Source organism: Pelobates fuscus, chromosome 4 (assembly GCF_036172605.1).
Source record: "Pelobates fuscus isolate aPelFus1 chromosome 4, aPelFus1.pri, whole genome shotgun sequence".
NCBI lineage: Eukaryota > Metazoa > Chordata > Amphibia > Anura > Pelobatidae > Pelobates > Pelobates fuscus.
In genome coordinates, this window is record NC_086320.1 from 270,239,294 (window position 1) to 270,253,193 (window position 13,900).

The window sequence follows — 13,900 nt, forward strand, 5'->3', positions numbered from 1 at the left end:
ACTTTAATTGTTGAGATTAACTAATTAGACCTTCATCATAGTATAGTGATAAACTTAAATTATTTGTCTCTTGGAACCTCTCTGAGTGTTATGCTTACTCTCCTACCATGGGCTTTTCTGAGCTTATTGAGGATCTGAATAACTGACTCTTATAAATTAGTGGAAGGATTTAAAAGGATATTTAAACATGTTCTATTTCAAAAATGTTATTAAGAATTAGAAGTGAAAGTTAAGAGAAACTGTTGAAGTCAAGACGAAATCTGAAAGAAAATTTTCTAATAGACATGCATATAGGCCAAGCATGTCAAACTGAAAGGCTAACATGGGCCAAATAAACAAGGTTTAATTTTATGTGGGCTGCAATAAAACAAAAACTTAGAAAAGTACAGTATAAAAAAGTTGCCTGGCACTGGATGTCGTCACAATAGTAGGGCTTCAAAGTAAACAAAAGAGCAAATTTATTTTAAGAAGACTGCATTTGCATATAACCAATGTTTCAGTCCAACTACCTTGACATATTAAGAAAAGTTTGGTAATGGAGCTGAAATGGTAAATGTATGCTGTTGCACAGCTGTAAAAAAACAAATGACGTTATCTTGTTGATTTTGAAGTATGTTCTTTCACTTCAAACTTGATGATCTCAGCCAATCCAATGCTTTCCAATAGGAAAGCATTGTGGCAAAAAGCTGCGTGGCTAATTGGCACCTTTATGGGGCGCATTCAGCGCCTCCATGCAGACCCAATCTAATACACTGCCCCCTCCCCCATTCTAATACACTGCCCTCCCTCCACTCTAATACACAGCCCCCCACCCAATTTGATACTCTGCCCCTTAATCTAATACACTCCCTCCCCTCTGAATACACTGATCCTCCTCCTAGCACTCTAATTTAATACACTGCCTTCCCCCCAAATTTAATACACTATCCCCCTCCCCTTTTAATACACTACCCCTCTCCCTCCACTCTAATACACCTCCCACTCTTCTACACTGCCCCCCCCTACCTCCCCAGATTAATACACTGCCCCCTCTACTCAATTGAATACATTGGCCCCCTCCATCTCCCAAATTAATACAGTGCCACCTCCCTAAAATGAATACACTGCCGACACCCTCCCACAATTTTTAATACACTGCCCCCCCCTCTTTCAAATGAATACACTGCCCTCCCCTCCACAATTTAACATACTACACAGGAAGGTCTCCCAAGCCCCTCTTCCACTACCTTAAGATTATCCACCCGTCCTCCAGTTCCAGCCTTGCTCTTATTTGCTCAAGCAGACCAGACGCTCCTCTGGCACTGAGAGCAGGAGGGAAGGGGGAGTGGGTGGCCTGCAGGAGCATGCGATTGGCCGTAAGAGGGAAGACAAGAATCAGACAGGAAATATCATTCCTGTCTTGTGGCTGGTCGCAGCCACAACACAAAGTGGCTCTAGGGCAGGTGGGCCGTAAATATAGCCATTGTGGCCCTCATCCGGCCCCGCAGGCTGCAAGTTTCACATGCTTGATGTAGACTATTTAGGAAAGCAAAACAAGAGCTCTCTATCACAGCAAAGTGTCTGCAGGAAGATTTAGCTGGCACTTGATTAGTGAAACACTAATCCACTATGCAGCACAATGTTTGTAATATGAGGGCTAAACCCCAACACTCAAAGAGCAATGAGTATCCTATATTATAGAAAAATGTATGACTGGTCTTTAGTCTGGCTGGGCTTAATGCATGAAAGTAGAGTATATAGTCTGCAAGTAGACAAGAGTAATGAAGGACTGGCCAAGTTTAAGGATTAGAGACAATCATGAGAACGGTTAAACAGAGCAAATTCAGAGATACCAGAGGTCAAAATAGTTGGATATCAGAGCCGGGTCAAAAATCTAAAGCACACACAAGTAAAAATGTACTCTCCGGTAATAGAGACTATCACAGGGTAGAGGGGAGTCTTCATTTTAGCCTTATATAGCCCATGACTGTATAATTTGGCGTGTGTCAATAATGATGCCAAAATATACAAAACTTTTGTACTTTTAAAGATGTGTACTGGCATGATGTCGGAAAATTACTCGGGCATCATAGCATATAATGGAGTGCCTATATAGTTACATAGCTGAAAAGAGACTTGCGTTCAGCCTTCCTCACATTTGTTTTTTTGCTGTTGATCCAAAAGAAGGCACCCAGTTTGAAGCACTTCCAATTTTGCAACAAACTAGGGGAAAAAATCCTTCTTTACCCCAGAATGGCAGTCAGATTAATTCTTGGATCAAGCAGCTATTACCCTACATTGAAAAATTATATCCTTGAATATTCTGTTTTTACAAGTATGCATCTAGTTGCTGTTTGAACATCTGTATGGACTCTGATAAAACCACTTCTTCAGGCAAAAAATTCCACTTACTTATTGTTCTTACAGTAAAAAAAACCTTTCCCTTGCCTTAGACGAAATCTTCTTTCTTCCAGTCTAAACGCATGACCTCGTGTAAAGTCCGGTTTGTGAATAGATTTCCACACAATGGTTTGTATTGGCCCTTGAATATATATCGAGCAGATCAATATCAATGTCTGAATGACGTTCGGCCTTAGTATTGAAAATACCTTATATTGAAAAATTACACAAAAATGACACACTATGTCAATACGCTTGCATTTGTGCCCAGAGTACACTGGAGTCATGACAGTACAATGGTCGTGCATAAGCAGAACAGGACATGTTAGGGAGAATGCAGGCAGCATGATTTTGAATTTGTTGAAACTAAGAAATAGAGTGTTTTGGAAGGTCAAGTAAAAGAGACTTACAGTAAGCAAACTTTTGTAAAGATGAAAATGTTGGTAAGGAGTTTTGCAGGAGAGAAGGTCACTAGTAGGCAGATTGCATGAATATTCAAAAGATGAAAGTGGCAGAGAGAAGTGACAGTGTGGTTTTTCACAGAATAATGAGGGGTCAAAGATGGTTGTGAACTCTAGGTGAGATAGTGAGAGGAGTGGGATGTGGAAAGGATGTAGTAGGCAGGGTGAAGTTAAATGGACACTACAGTCATTCAGATCACTTCAGCTCATTGAAAAGGTTTGGGTGCAGCGTCCATGTCCCCATTAGTCCTGCAATGTAAATCATTGCAGTTTTTGTGAAACTGCAATGATTACTTTGCATGACTAAGGCTGCTTTTAGTGACTGTCTATCAGGCAGTCACTAGAGGCGCTTCCGGGATTTAAATAACTCTAAGTCCCTTAAACGATGCTGGATGTTCTCACGCTCTGCATGAGACCATCCAGCATCAGTAAGAGCCCTAGGGGAAAGCATTGATGCAATGCTTTACTATGGAGAGGGCCTAATGCTCTTGCAGCGCTCGCCACGTATGTGGATTATGTCCTCCTATCGACTGATGTTGGAGAAAGCGGAACGCCAACCGAGCACCAAGGGACATCAGATAAGTGAATAAAGTTTTTCAACTCTTTATTAGTAGTGGGGGGGAACAGAGGGCACTATAGTGTTAAGAATACACTATATAAGAATACTTTTAAAGGTGCATTGAAAAAGATTATTTCAGTTTCGACTGACTTCATATGTAGTAAATGTACAGACATCCGTTGGGCAACATCAGAGAGGCAAGCTGAGAAGTGGACAGAGAGATTGTGTGCAAAAGAAAGGACATAGAAGATCTGTAAACAAATGAGCATTGAAGCAATGTGAGGATACTATATAATAATATAGGGTTGTGAATACACTATATAAGCAAAGTTCTGTTACACCGCACCTCCTTCCAATGTTCATCTAGGAGCATGCAGCAAAGTTATTTTGCCCAGCACCTCCTTCCAACGTTCATCTAGACTCTAGACGCATGACCCCTTCTTCTTGGTAGCCTGGTGGAACACCTTACTTCTGATATTTCTTTTTATAATAGGATATTGCATTGAAAAGCAGATTCCTGATGTAAAATTTAAAATAAAACATTATGATTCTCACTTTTAGTGACTTCTCTTTAAACTCCATCTGGTGTGACCTTGTTTTGAAAGAATATTCCAAAAGCTTTGTTCAGCATGATACAATTCAAAAAGTGTCTTTACTGGGCCTGATATTCTAAAGTCCTGGCCCCCTGAAAGTTCAGTTTTCGTCAGGTCAGTCCTTATTTTCAGGTCCTGTCCAGCCATTCCTACTTTGTCCCCTGTTGTCCTGTTTTTGGGGACACCAGTGAGCTTTCCCCAACAAGCATAGCAAAAACACATCTAAGGTCACTAGGACCTTGCAGAGCTTACTGAACTTTCTGCCTTTGGTGTGCCACTCTCCTTGATTGTAAGGCAGCCTGGTATGCATTCATACCAGGATGACCTGTCAACAGGGCCGGCACGTCCTATAGGCGAATTAGGCAGTCGCCTAGGGCGCACCGGCCTGGTAGCACTAGATTTGGGAGACAGGCAGGAGGGAAGCGCACAGCTAGATCTCGTGAGACAGATGGTCTGCAGCTCTGCACATAGCGGAGCTGCAGACCTGTGTCTGCGATTGGCGCTCTCCAGCCGGCAGACTGGAGGGGCCTCGCACCCGGTGGCATACAGAGCAAGCTGCCGGGCCCCCTTCTGTTGTCGGGTCCTCGGTCACTAACCGAGGACCTGACACAGTCTGCCCTAAGGCGATTTAGGTGGCCGCGAGGCCTTAGATGGCTGACTAAATTGCCTAATTAGAGAGCCGCTCTAACCACAGTCTAGCACCTGGTATATATATATATATATATATATATATATACACACACACACATACACATTACGTGGCACAAGGACTTATGGGGCTGGCATACATTTTTTTTCCAGGGCGGCTTTGAATTCCCAGTCCGGAACGGCCTTGTATCCCATTTATCACACGTTAAAGGGCCACTATAGTCACCAGAACCATCTACAGCTTCATGTCCCTGCTGGCTTTTTAATGTAAACGTACTGCCTTTTCAGAGAAAAGACACTTTGTGCAGAACTGACATTGGCCCATATGGCAGATCATATGGGTGGGGCATTGTGATGTCACATGGTGGGCAGAACATATGAGGGGGGGGGGGGGGGCGGCACACTTTTGTTTGCCTAGGACGGCAAAAATCCTTGCACCTACCCTGCCTGACAATTATGGGGAGACCAACCACTTACCAGAGAGGCCTACCCTCTTTTGGGCATTTTCAGTGACACGAATCATGTTGCTGGCTAAATATTAAATGCAAATTTCTTGTTTTTTCAGGCCTTAGTTAACTGGGACCCAGTGGACCACACAGTACTTGCAAATGAGCAAGTGGATGAAAATGGATGTTCATGGCGCTCTGGTGCAAAAGTGGAACAAAAATATCTGAAGCAGTGGTTTCTTAAAACAACTGTGTTTGCAAAGGTATGATCCTAAAGGAAAGCTTACTGTGCATTTAATTCGAAAACCATAATTAAAAAAAAAAAATACTTTCCAATCAGTAGAACTTTGTTGAATTTGTTTTAATTTTAAAATGTTGTAAAAGAGTAATTTTAATGTTTTAACATGTAAAATTAACCACTATAACGTGGGCTTTAGGAAAGTACGCACTGTGATCATATCTGATAAAAAAAAAAAAAAAGGAGTAAACTGTATTCTTTGTATGCAGTAACATAAAACACTCATTTTTGTATGCAGTAACATAAAAGGCTCATATGACTACTATATTTGTGTGCCAAATAAATGACAGCAGTGACAGTGTGGGAGGGAGCCGGGGGGAGGGGGCAGTGTGGGAGGATGACCATGGGGAAGGGGCAGTGGCAGTGTGGAAGGTTGAGAGTGGGGAGGGTGGCAGTGGCAGTGTGGAAGGTTGAGAGTGGGGAGGGTGGCAGTGGCAGTGTGGGAGGGTGACAGTGCGGAGGGGGGCAGTGACAGTGTGGGAGGGAGATGGTGGGAAGGGGGCAGTGTGGAAGGATTGCAGTGGGGAGGGGGCAGTGACAGTGTGGGAGGGAGATAGTGGGGAGGACGGCTGCGATAGTTTGAGAGGGAAACTGTGGGGAGAGTGAGAGTGAGGAGGGGAGCAGTGGCTGTGTGGGAGGAAGACAGTTCGGAGGGGGCAGTGTGGGAGGATGACAGTTGGGAGAAAGCAGTGACAGTGGCAGTTTGGGATTGAGACATTGGGGAGGATGGCATTGATAGTGTGGGAGGGAAACAGTGGGGAGGGGCACAGTGGCAATGTGGGAGGTAGACCGTGTGGAGGGGGGCAGTGACAGTGTGGGAGGATGAAGTTGGGGAGGGTGCAGTGACAGTGTGGGAGGGAGACAGTAGGGAAGAGGGCAGTGATAGTTTGCTAATGCAATGGTGGGTAGGGGGGCAGTCTGTTGTGCCTAATCATTAAATTCATGAACGCCAATATGCAAAAAGTAATAATCAATACATACTAAGGTTTAAAACGATATTGGCGGGCACACAACCCAGTTCGAATGAGTATCTTGAACTATAGGAAAGAGAAATCACAAAGAGACGAAGTTGAATATCGGAATTCACACCACACTTTATTGTCCACAAAGGGACCCAATGCAAAGTAAGTTTTACTCTCATTTAAGTTGTCGCATGCATTTACTTCAAAACAGCTCAGTATCTAGATATATCAGCTTAAGTATACATCACCATTAGAGGGGTTTGGTTGTCTCCTCGCTGCACACAACTGGGGGAACTCAGGCAGTCAGACTTGGAGGGACCCTCTCTTCTGGGAACAGCAGAGACCAGCAACACGCGTCTGTATTACTGGTGGGTAGTTCTCCAAGGGAGTGCCAAATTCCCTCAGTCTTATATACCTTTTTCATGGACAGTCTGTACTTCCACCAATGTTCCTCATCAGTGCAGCTCAGCAAAGACCTTGCACAAGCAGCTAGATGGGGCTGGCCAGGCTGTTCAGGACCACCAACAACGCCATGTCAGGTCTGTGCGGTTCATTATCTCTTATCTATAAGTTATCTCTGTACTATTCTTGTGATGGTACGCATAAGTCTTCAAACAGTTTTAGTGCTGCTGTGTATTAATAGCTGTGACATCCAGGCCTGCATCTAGTGATACTGCCTGTGTGTGCTTATGTGCTTACCGGCGCCATCTTAACTATCTATAAAAGTTTGATTTGCTCAATAGTGATCAATCATTCTTAATATGTAATATTATTATCACACATTCGCAGTGGGGAGGGGGGCATTAGCAATGTGGGAGGATGACAGTGGTGAGAGGGACAGTGGCAATGTTGGAGAGTGACAGTGGGGAAGATGACAGCGGCGAAGGGGACAGTGGCAGTGTTGGAGAGTGACAGTGGGGAGGAGGGCAGTGGGTGAGGAAGACAGTGGGGAGGGGGAAATGGCAGTGTGGGAGGATGACAGTGGGGAGGGGGCAATGGCAGTGTGGGAGGATTAAAGTGGGGAGGGGAGCAATGGCAGTGTGGGAGAGTGACAGTGGGGAGGTGGGGAGTGGCAGTGTTGGGAGAGTGATAGTGAGGAGGAGGACAGTGGCAGTGTGGGAAGGAGACAGTGGGGAGGGGGCAGTGGCAGTGTGGGAGGATGACCGTGGGGAAGGGGGCAGTGGCAGTGTGAGAGTATGGAAGAGTCACATACATACAGATTAGGACACTCACACATATATACAGATTCGTACACTCACACATAAATACAGATTAAGACACTCTCAAATACATACAGATTCAGACACTCTCACATACATACAGATTCAGACACTCACACATAAATACAAATTCAGATACACACATACATACAGATTCAGACACTCTCACATACATACATACATACATATTCAGACAGGCACACATACATACAGATTCCGACACTCTCACATACATACATACATACAGATTCAGACATTTAAACATACACATATACATACAGATTCAGACACTCACACAGATATGCAGATTCAGACACTCTCACATACATACATACATACATACATACATACATACATACAGATTCAGACATCATACATACATACATACATACAGATTCAGACAATCATACATACAGATTCAGACACTCATACATACATACATACATACAGATTCAGACACTCACACATACATACAGATTCAGATCTCCACGCATCTCCACGCATACATACAGGGAGTGCAGAATTATTAGGCAAGTTGTATTTTTGAGGATTCCTTTTAGTATTGAACAACAACCATGTTCTCAATGAACCCAAAAAACTCATTAATATCAAAGCTGAATATTTTTGGAAGTAGTTTTTAGTTTGTTTTTAGTTTTAGCTATTTTAGGGGGATATATGTGTGTGCAGGTGACTATTACTGTGCATAATTATTAGGCAACTTAACAAAAAACAAATATATACCCATTTCAATTATTTATTTTTACCAGTGAAACCAATATAACATCTCAACATTCACAAATATACATTTCTGACATTCAAAAACAAAACAAAAACAAATCAGTGACCAATATAGCCACCTTTCTTTGCAAGGACACTCAAAAGCCTGCCATCCATGGATTCTGTCAGTGTTTTGATCTGTTCACAATCAACATTGCGTACAGAAGCAACCACAGCCTCCCAGACACTGTTCAGAGAGGTGTACTGTTTTCCCTCCTTGTAAATCTCACATTTGATGATGGACCACAGGTTCTCAATGGGGTTCAGATCAGGTGAACAAGGAGGCCATGTCATTAGATTTTCTTCTTTTATACCCTTTCTTGCCAGCCACGCTGTGGAGTACTTGGACGTGTGTGATGGAGCATTGTCCTGCATGAAAATCATGTTTTTCTTGAAGGATGCAGACTTCTTCCTGTACCACTGCTTGAAGAAGGTGTCTTCCAGAAACTGGCAGTAGGACTGGGAGTTGAGCTTGACTCCATCCTCAACCCGAAAAGGCCCCACAAGCTCATCTTTGATGATACCAGCCCAAACCAGTACTCCACCTCCACCTTGCTGGCGTCTGAGTCGGACTGGAGCTCTCTGCCCTTTACCAATCCAGCCACGGGCCCATCCATCTGGCCCATCAAGACTCACTCTCATTTCATCAGTCCATAAAAATCAGTCTTGAGATATTTCTTGGCCCAGTCTTGACGTTTCAGCTTGTGTGTCTTGTTCAGTGGTGGTCGTCTTTCAGCCTTTCTTACCTTGGCCATGTCTCTGAGTATTGCACACCTTGTGCTTTTGGGCACTCCAGTGATGTTGCAGCTCTGAAATATGGACAAACTGGTGGCAAGTGGCATCTTGGCAGCTGCACGCTTGACTTTTCTCAGTTCATGGGCAGTTATTTTGCGCCTTGGTTTTTCCACACGCTTCTTGCGACCCTCTTGACTATTTTGAATGAAACGCTTGATTGTTCGATGATCACGCTTCAGAAGCTTTGCAATTTTAAGAGTGCTGCATCCCTCTGCAAGATATCTCACTATTTTTGACTTTTCTGAGCCTGTCAAGTCCTTCTTTTGACCCATTTTGCCAAAGGAAAGGAAGTTGCCTAATAATTATGCACACCTGATATAGGGTGTTGATGTCATTAGACCACACCCCTTCTCATTACAGAGATGCACATCACCTAATATGCTTAATTGGTAGTAGGCTTTCGAGCCTATACAGCTTGGAGTAAGACAACATGCATAAAGAGGATGATGTGGTCAAAATACTCATTTGCCTAATAATTCTGCACTCCCTGTACAGATTCAGATCTCCACGCATACATACAGATTCAGATTCTCACACATACAGATTCAGACACTCACACATACATACAGATTCAGATCTCCACGCATACATACAGATTCAGATCTCCACGCATACATACAGATTCAGATCCTCACACATACATACATACATACATACAGATTAAGACATTCACGCATACATACAGATTCAGACACTCATACATACAGATTCAGAGAGAGAGAGAGAGATTTGAGCCTCTTGCACTCCTACTCAAAATAAATTATACCAGGTGCCAAGTCCCAATAATATAAAAAATATCAAAAAATTACCGGCACTCTTGGGTTTAGTTCATCCAATTTATTGTTGGTCAATTCAAGCAAAGTCAACGTTTTAGCTCCCGATCGGAGCTTTCATCAGGACACAAAAGGCCTATATATATATATATGTGAAATAGAAAATTGCCGGCACTCCTGGATTTATAAGCAAAAATATTTATTTTTACGAATGTCAACGTTTCAGTTCCTAGCTTGGAACTTTCATCAGGACACAAAGACTGATCATACAAATGAATGGCTCTTATACAGAACAAACAAGTAAGTTAATTACTAACCACCCCCAGCTGCTCGTCAAGTTGGTTGGTCTGGCTGCTCCGGAGCTTAAGCTCACATCAAAATCACCTGAGTGATTCCCCACACGTCAGAGGCATGGTCCACATAAGGTATATCCGGCATTGCTGCGTTACCAGGGCAACCGCCGATGATCTTCGGCAATTGGCTGCCCATACACCCGCTGATGGCGTAGGGAGATTTACTCCACACTACTTTGGAGCCTCCGCCCACCTATCACGTGTGTCGGGATGTGTATCCATAGCTACCGGAGCACACCAATCACATCCCAGTACCCTCAAGAGGGGGTGACAGGGCTAAACTATTATTACAGCGGGAAACATTTTGGATCCTTGAACTTAACACAGTATGCCCAAAGGCACAGAATGAAAAGTGCTCCCATGCACCATTCCTTTAATTGGTGTATCTTTGTGTATTAGAACCTATATTGTTTTGAACCCTGAAACAATTGTGTATATATAGCTATAGCTGTTTTTATTATTATATTTGTATTTTACCTGTATGCTTTTTTATATATATATATATATATATATTTAGATCTGCTTTTGTTAACCTTATCTTTCTCCTACCACCCCTAATATTTGGTTCATTTTAACCAAGGTGATAGCATATTTTACAAGCCTTAGTGTAGTACCTTATAGGAAAATGTTTTATATTATATCTTATGGTATATATTTTTTTTCACAAGGCACTTTATTGGATCCTTGCTTTCTAGATCGTTTCATTTTTGCACATTTTAGTTTATGCACTTTATACAATGATTTAATGCATTTTTTTTTTTTTACTACATTATATAGTTGCATTTTTTATTTTACGGTCATAGCAAACGTCAGATTTAGTATTGTTTAATATATATAAAATATTAATCAGCATTTTCCTTTTGTGTTTTTGTTTACCAATATATAGTAGTACGTTAGAAACGGCTTACTTTGGGAATCTGCACAAGTCATCCAACACACTAGCTAAACTTATAATTTTATCATATCTTGAAAGACAACTGTGAATGTATTTTTAAACTGAAATGTCCTCTTTTAATTAATATGATCAACGTTATTTTCATCTCTGAGACTTTTCTGACTTTCTCTTTAATTTTGATATGTTATTTTGCATTGTTCATGATACACTAGTTAATAATGACGTCCTTATACCCACCTACAACAGTTAAATATGTGTCACTCTGTGCAATACTCTAATAAGTCAAAAGTAGAATAGAAACTAGTTTTACCAATTACTAATTTCCAAATTCATCCTGTGATAGCTATGGAATAAAGAGCTAATCCTGCTAGGAATTAGACCTGCAACTCTGAGGTTTAAATAGTTTCCACTAGGTAAAATCTACTCATCAAGAAATTATACAAATTAGACATTTCTATACATCATAACACAATATTGTCATATAATTAAGAATAATGCATAGCAATAATTGCTAAGTATATTTTCTTTAACATTAAAACAGGTTATTTTGTTTATTCAAATACAAGAATATCTTGATTCTATTTCTACTCTTTTCTTACTATGCTGTGCATGTTAACCTAAATAAAAGCCTTTATGTTTCACAATCCATAATTTTTTACCTTTTTTTTTCCATTTATTTTAATTTATTTTCTTTTATACATTTTATTAGTTTTCAATATAGAAAAAAACATACATATTCCATTATCTTAATTCATATCAGAAATTACACATATATACTAGACATTTTTATTTATTTATTTATTATTGCTATTTATAAAGCGCACACAGATTCCGCAGCGCTGTACAATTAGTTGAGAAACGTACAATATACACATACAAATACAAGGGGTAAGAGAGCCCTGCCCGTAAGCTGATATCTAGCCATTGGAGCTCTTTTATACAAAGTGCTTGGCTAGATGGCCCGTGAGCTTACAATCTAAAGGAAACCATGGGGATTTGAGACAAGAGGTAGCAGGGGAAGTTCGGAGGTGATGGCTGAAAGAGTTAACAGAGAGAAGCTATTGGTAAGATGTTAGGGGAATGAAGAGGTAATTGGGTGAGAATCTCAAGCAGCTGGGGGAGCATGCTATATCTTTAAGGGGAGCCTGGGTGGGAAGTGGGGAGAAAAAATGCAGTCTTCACTGAGTTGATTGTGAAGTAAGGCCTGAGGAATAGGGATGGAACAGTCATATGAAGGTATTTACGACTGGGGAGGGGAAAAGGGGAGGGGGGGGGGGAAGGGGCAGAGTAGGCATGTGTTATAGACTATTGAAAAGTTTAGCAACCAAATTCTATCACCCAAAATATTAATAACTGTCTACATGAAATATTGGTCGGAATCATTAAATGACAGTGGTACACACTGCATGCACATAACATTACAGTGGCAAACTACAGGTATAAATTGTAACAACTCTATAGTAACATATGAGAATATTGTAGCAATCCAGTAATACGGGGGGTGGAGTATCTTCCAAGCTTCAGTCAGTACCTGAGAGTGATGGGTGTTTCTGCAGGATGGTAAATGCAGTCTTCACTGAGTTGATTGTGAAGTAAGGCCTGAGAGTGATGGGTGTTTCTGCAGGATGGTAAATGCAGTCTTCACTGAGTTGATTGTGAAGTAAGGCCTGAGAGTGATGGGTGTTTCTGCAGGATGGTAAATGCAGTCTTCACTGAGTTGATTGTGAAGTAAGGCCTGAGAGTGATGGGTGTTTCTGCAGGATGGTAAATGCAGTCTTCACTGAGTTGATTGTGAAGTAAGGCCTGAGAGTGATGGGTGTTTCTGCAGGATGGTAAATGCAGTCTTCACCGAGTTTATTGTGAAGTAAGGCCTGAGAGTGATGGGTGTTTCTGCAGGATGGTAAATGCAGTCTTCACTGAGTTGATTGTGAAGTAAGGCCATAAATATGACATAAATATATACATACAATGTGAAGATAATTGAAATATCCATATTCCCTTAATGATATATATATATAAGGCTCGGCCATAGGAGGAAGAGGAAGAAAAAACTTTTAAATACTTATGTCAACTGAACTCTACTCTGGGTCTCACCTCCCCTATTCTGACATCATCTCTACGACTTTTATCCAGTTATCCCAGATGTGATATTTTTTTGGGTTAACACAGAAATTAGATGCAATCTTGCGTTCCATTTTGCACTGAAATTTAACACGTTCTCTAATTTGTGGCCATAGCTCGACCTTAGAAGTTTTCCTATTTATAGCAATATAAAACTTAAATGCCATCAACATATTTATCAAAACCATCTTTTATTTTTCGGTAAGGATGGTAATTTTAGATGTAATATCGCCATCTCTTGTGTCCACACTTATCTCAGTCCCAAGAGCTTATTAATATATATAAAGTGTATCCCAGCCTGATTTGATTAAAGGGCAATCCCACCATATATGTAGTTCGTCAGCATTCCTCGAACCACATCTCCAACAAAGGCTTTTATCTTGAGGTTACATCTTATTTAATTGTTGTGGTGTTAAATGCCACCTATTTACGATATTATAGTGGGTTTCCATTATGTTAAGACAGTGGACTGATGAATATACTGTTTGTAATTCAGCGTACCACATGTGATTCTATCTCTTTTTTTACATCTCTAGTCCATCTATCTGTTGCCTTAGGAATAATATTCCCTTTAATAGCTTGTAATATGCCAGTACATTTTAAAGTAATTTTGTACTTTT

General features: G+C 41.2%; 1 protein-coding gene across 1 annotated transcript in view; it reads left to right on the forward strand.

Moving 5' to 3' along the window:
- LARS2 (leucyl-tRNA synthetase 2, mitochondrial) overlaps window positions 1-13,900 on the forward strand; it is a 270,655-nt gene that overhangs the window by 118,800 nt on the left and 137,955 nt on the right. Inside the window, exon 7 of the mRNA XM_063452103.1 lies at window positions 5,206-5,349. Coding sequence (XP_063308173.1) covers window positions 5,206-5,349 — 144 coding nt within the window. The remainder of the gene's footprint in view (window positions 1-5,205; window positions 5,350-13,900) is intronic.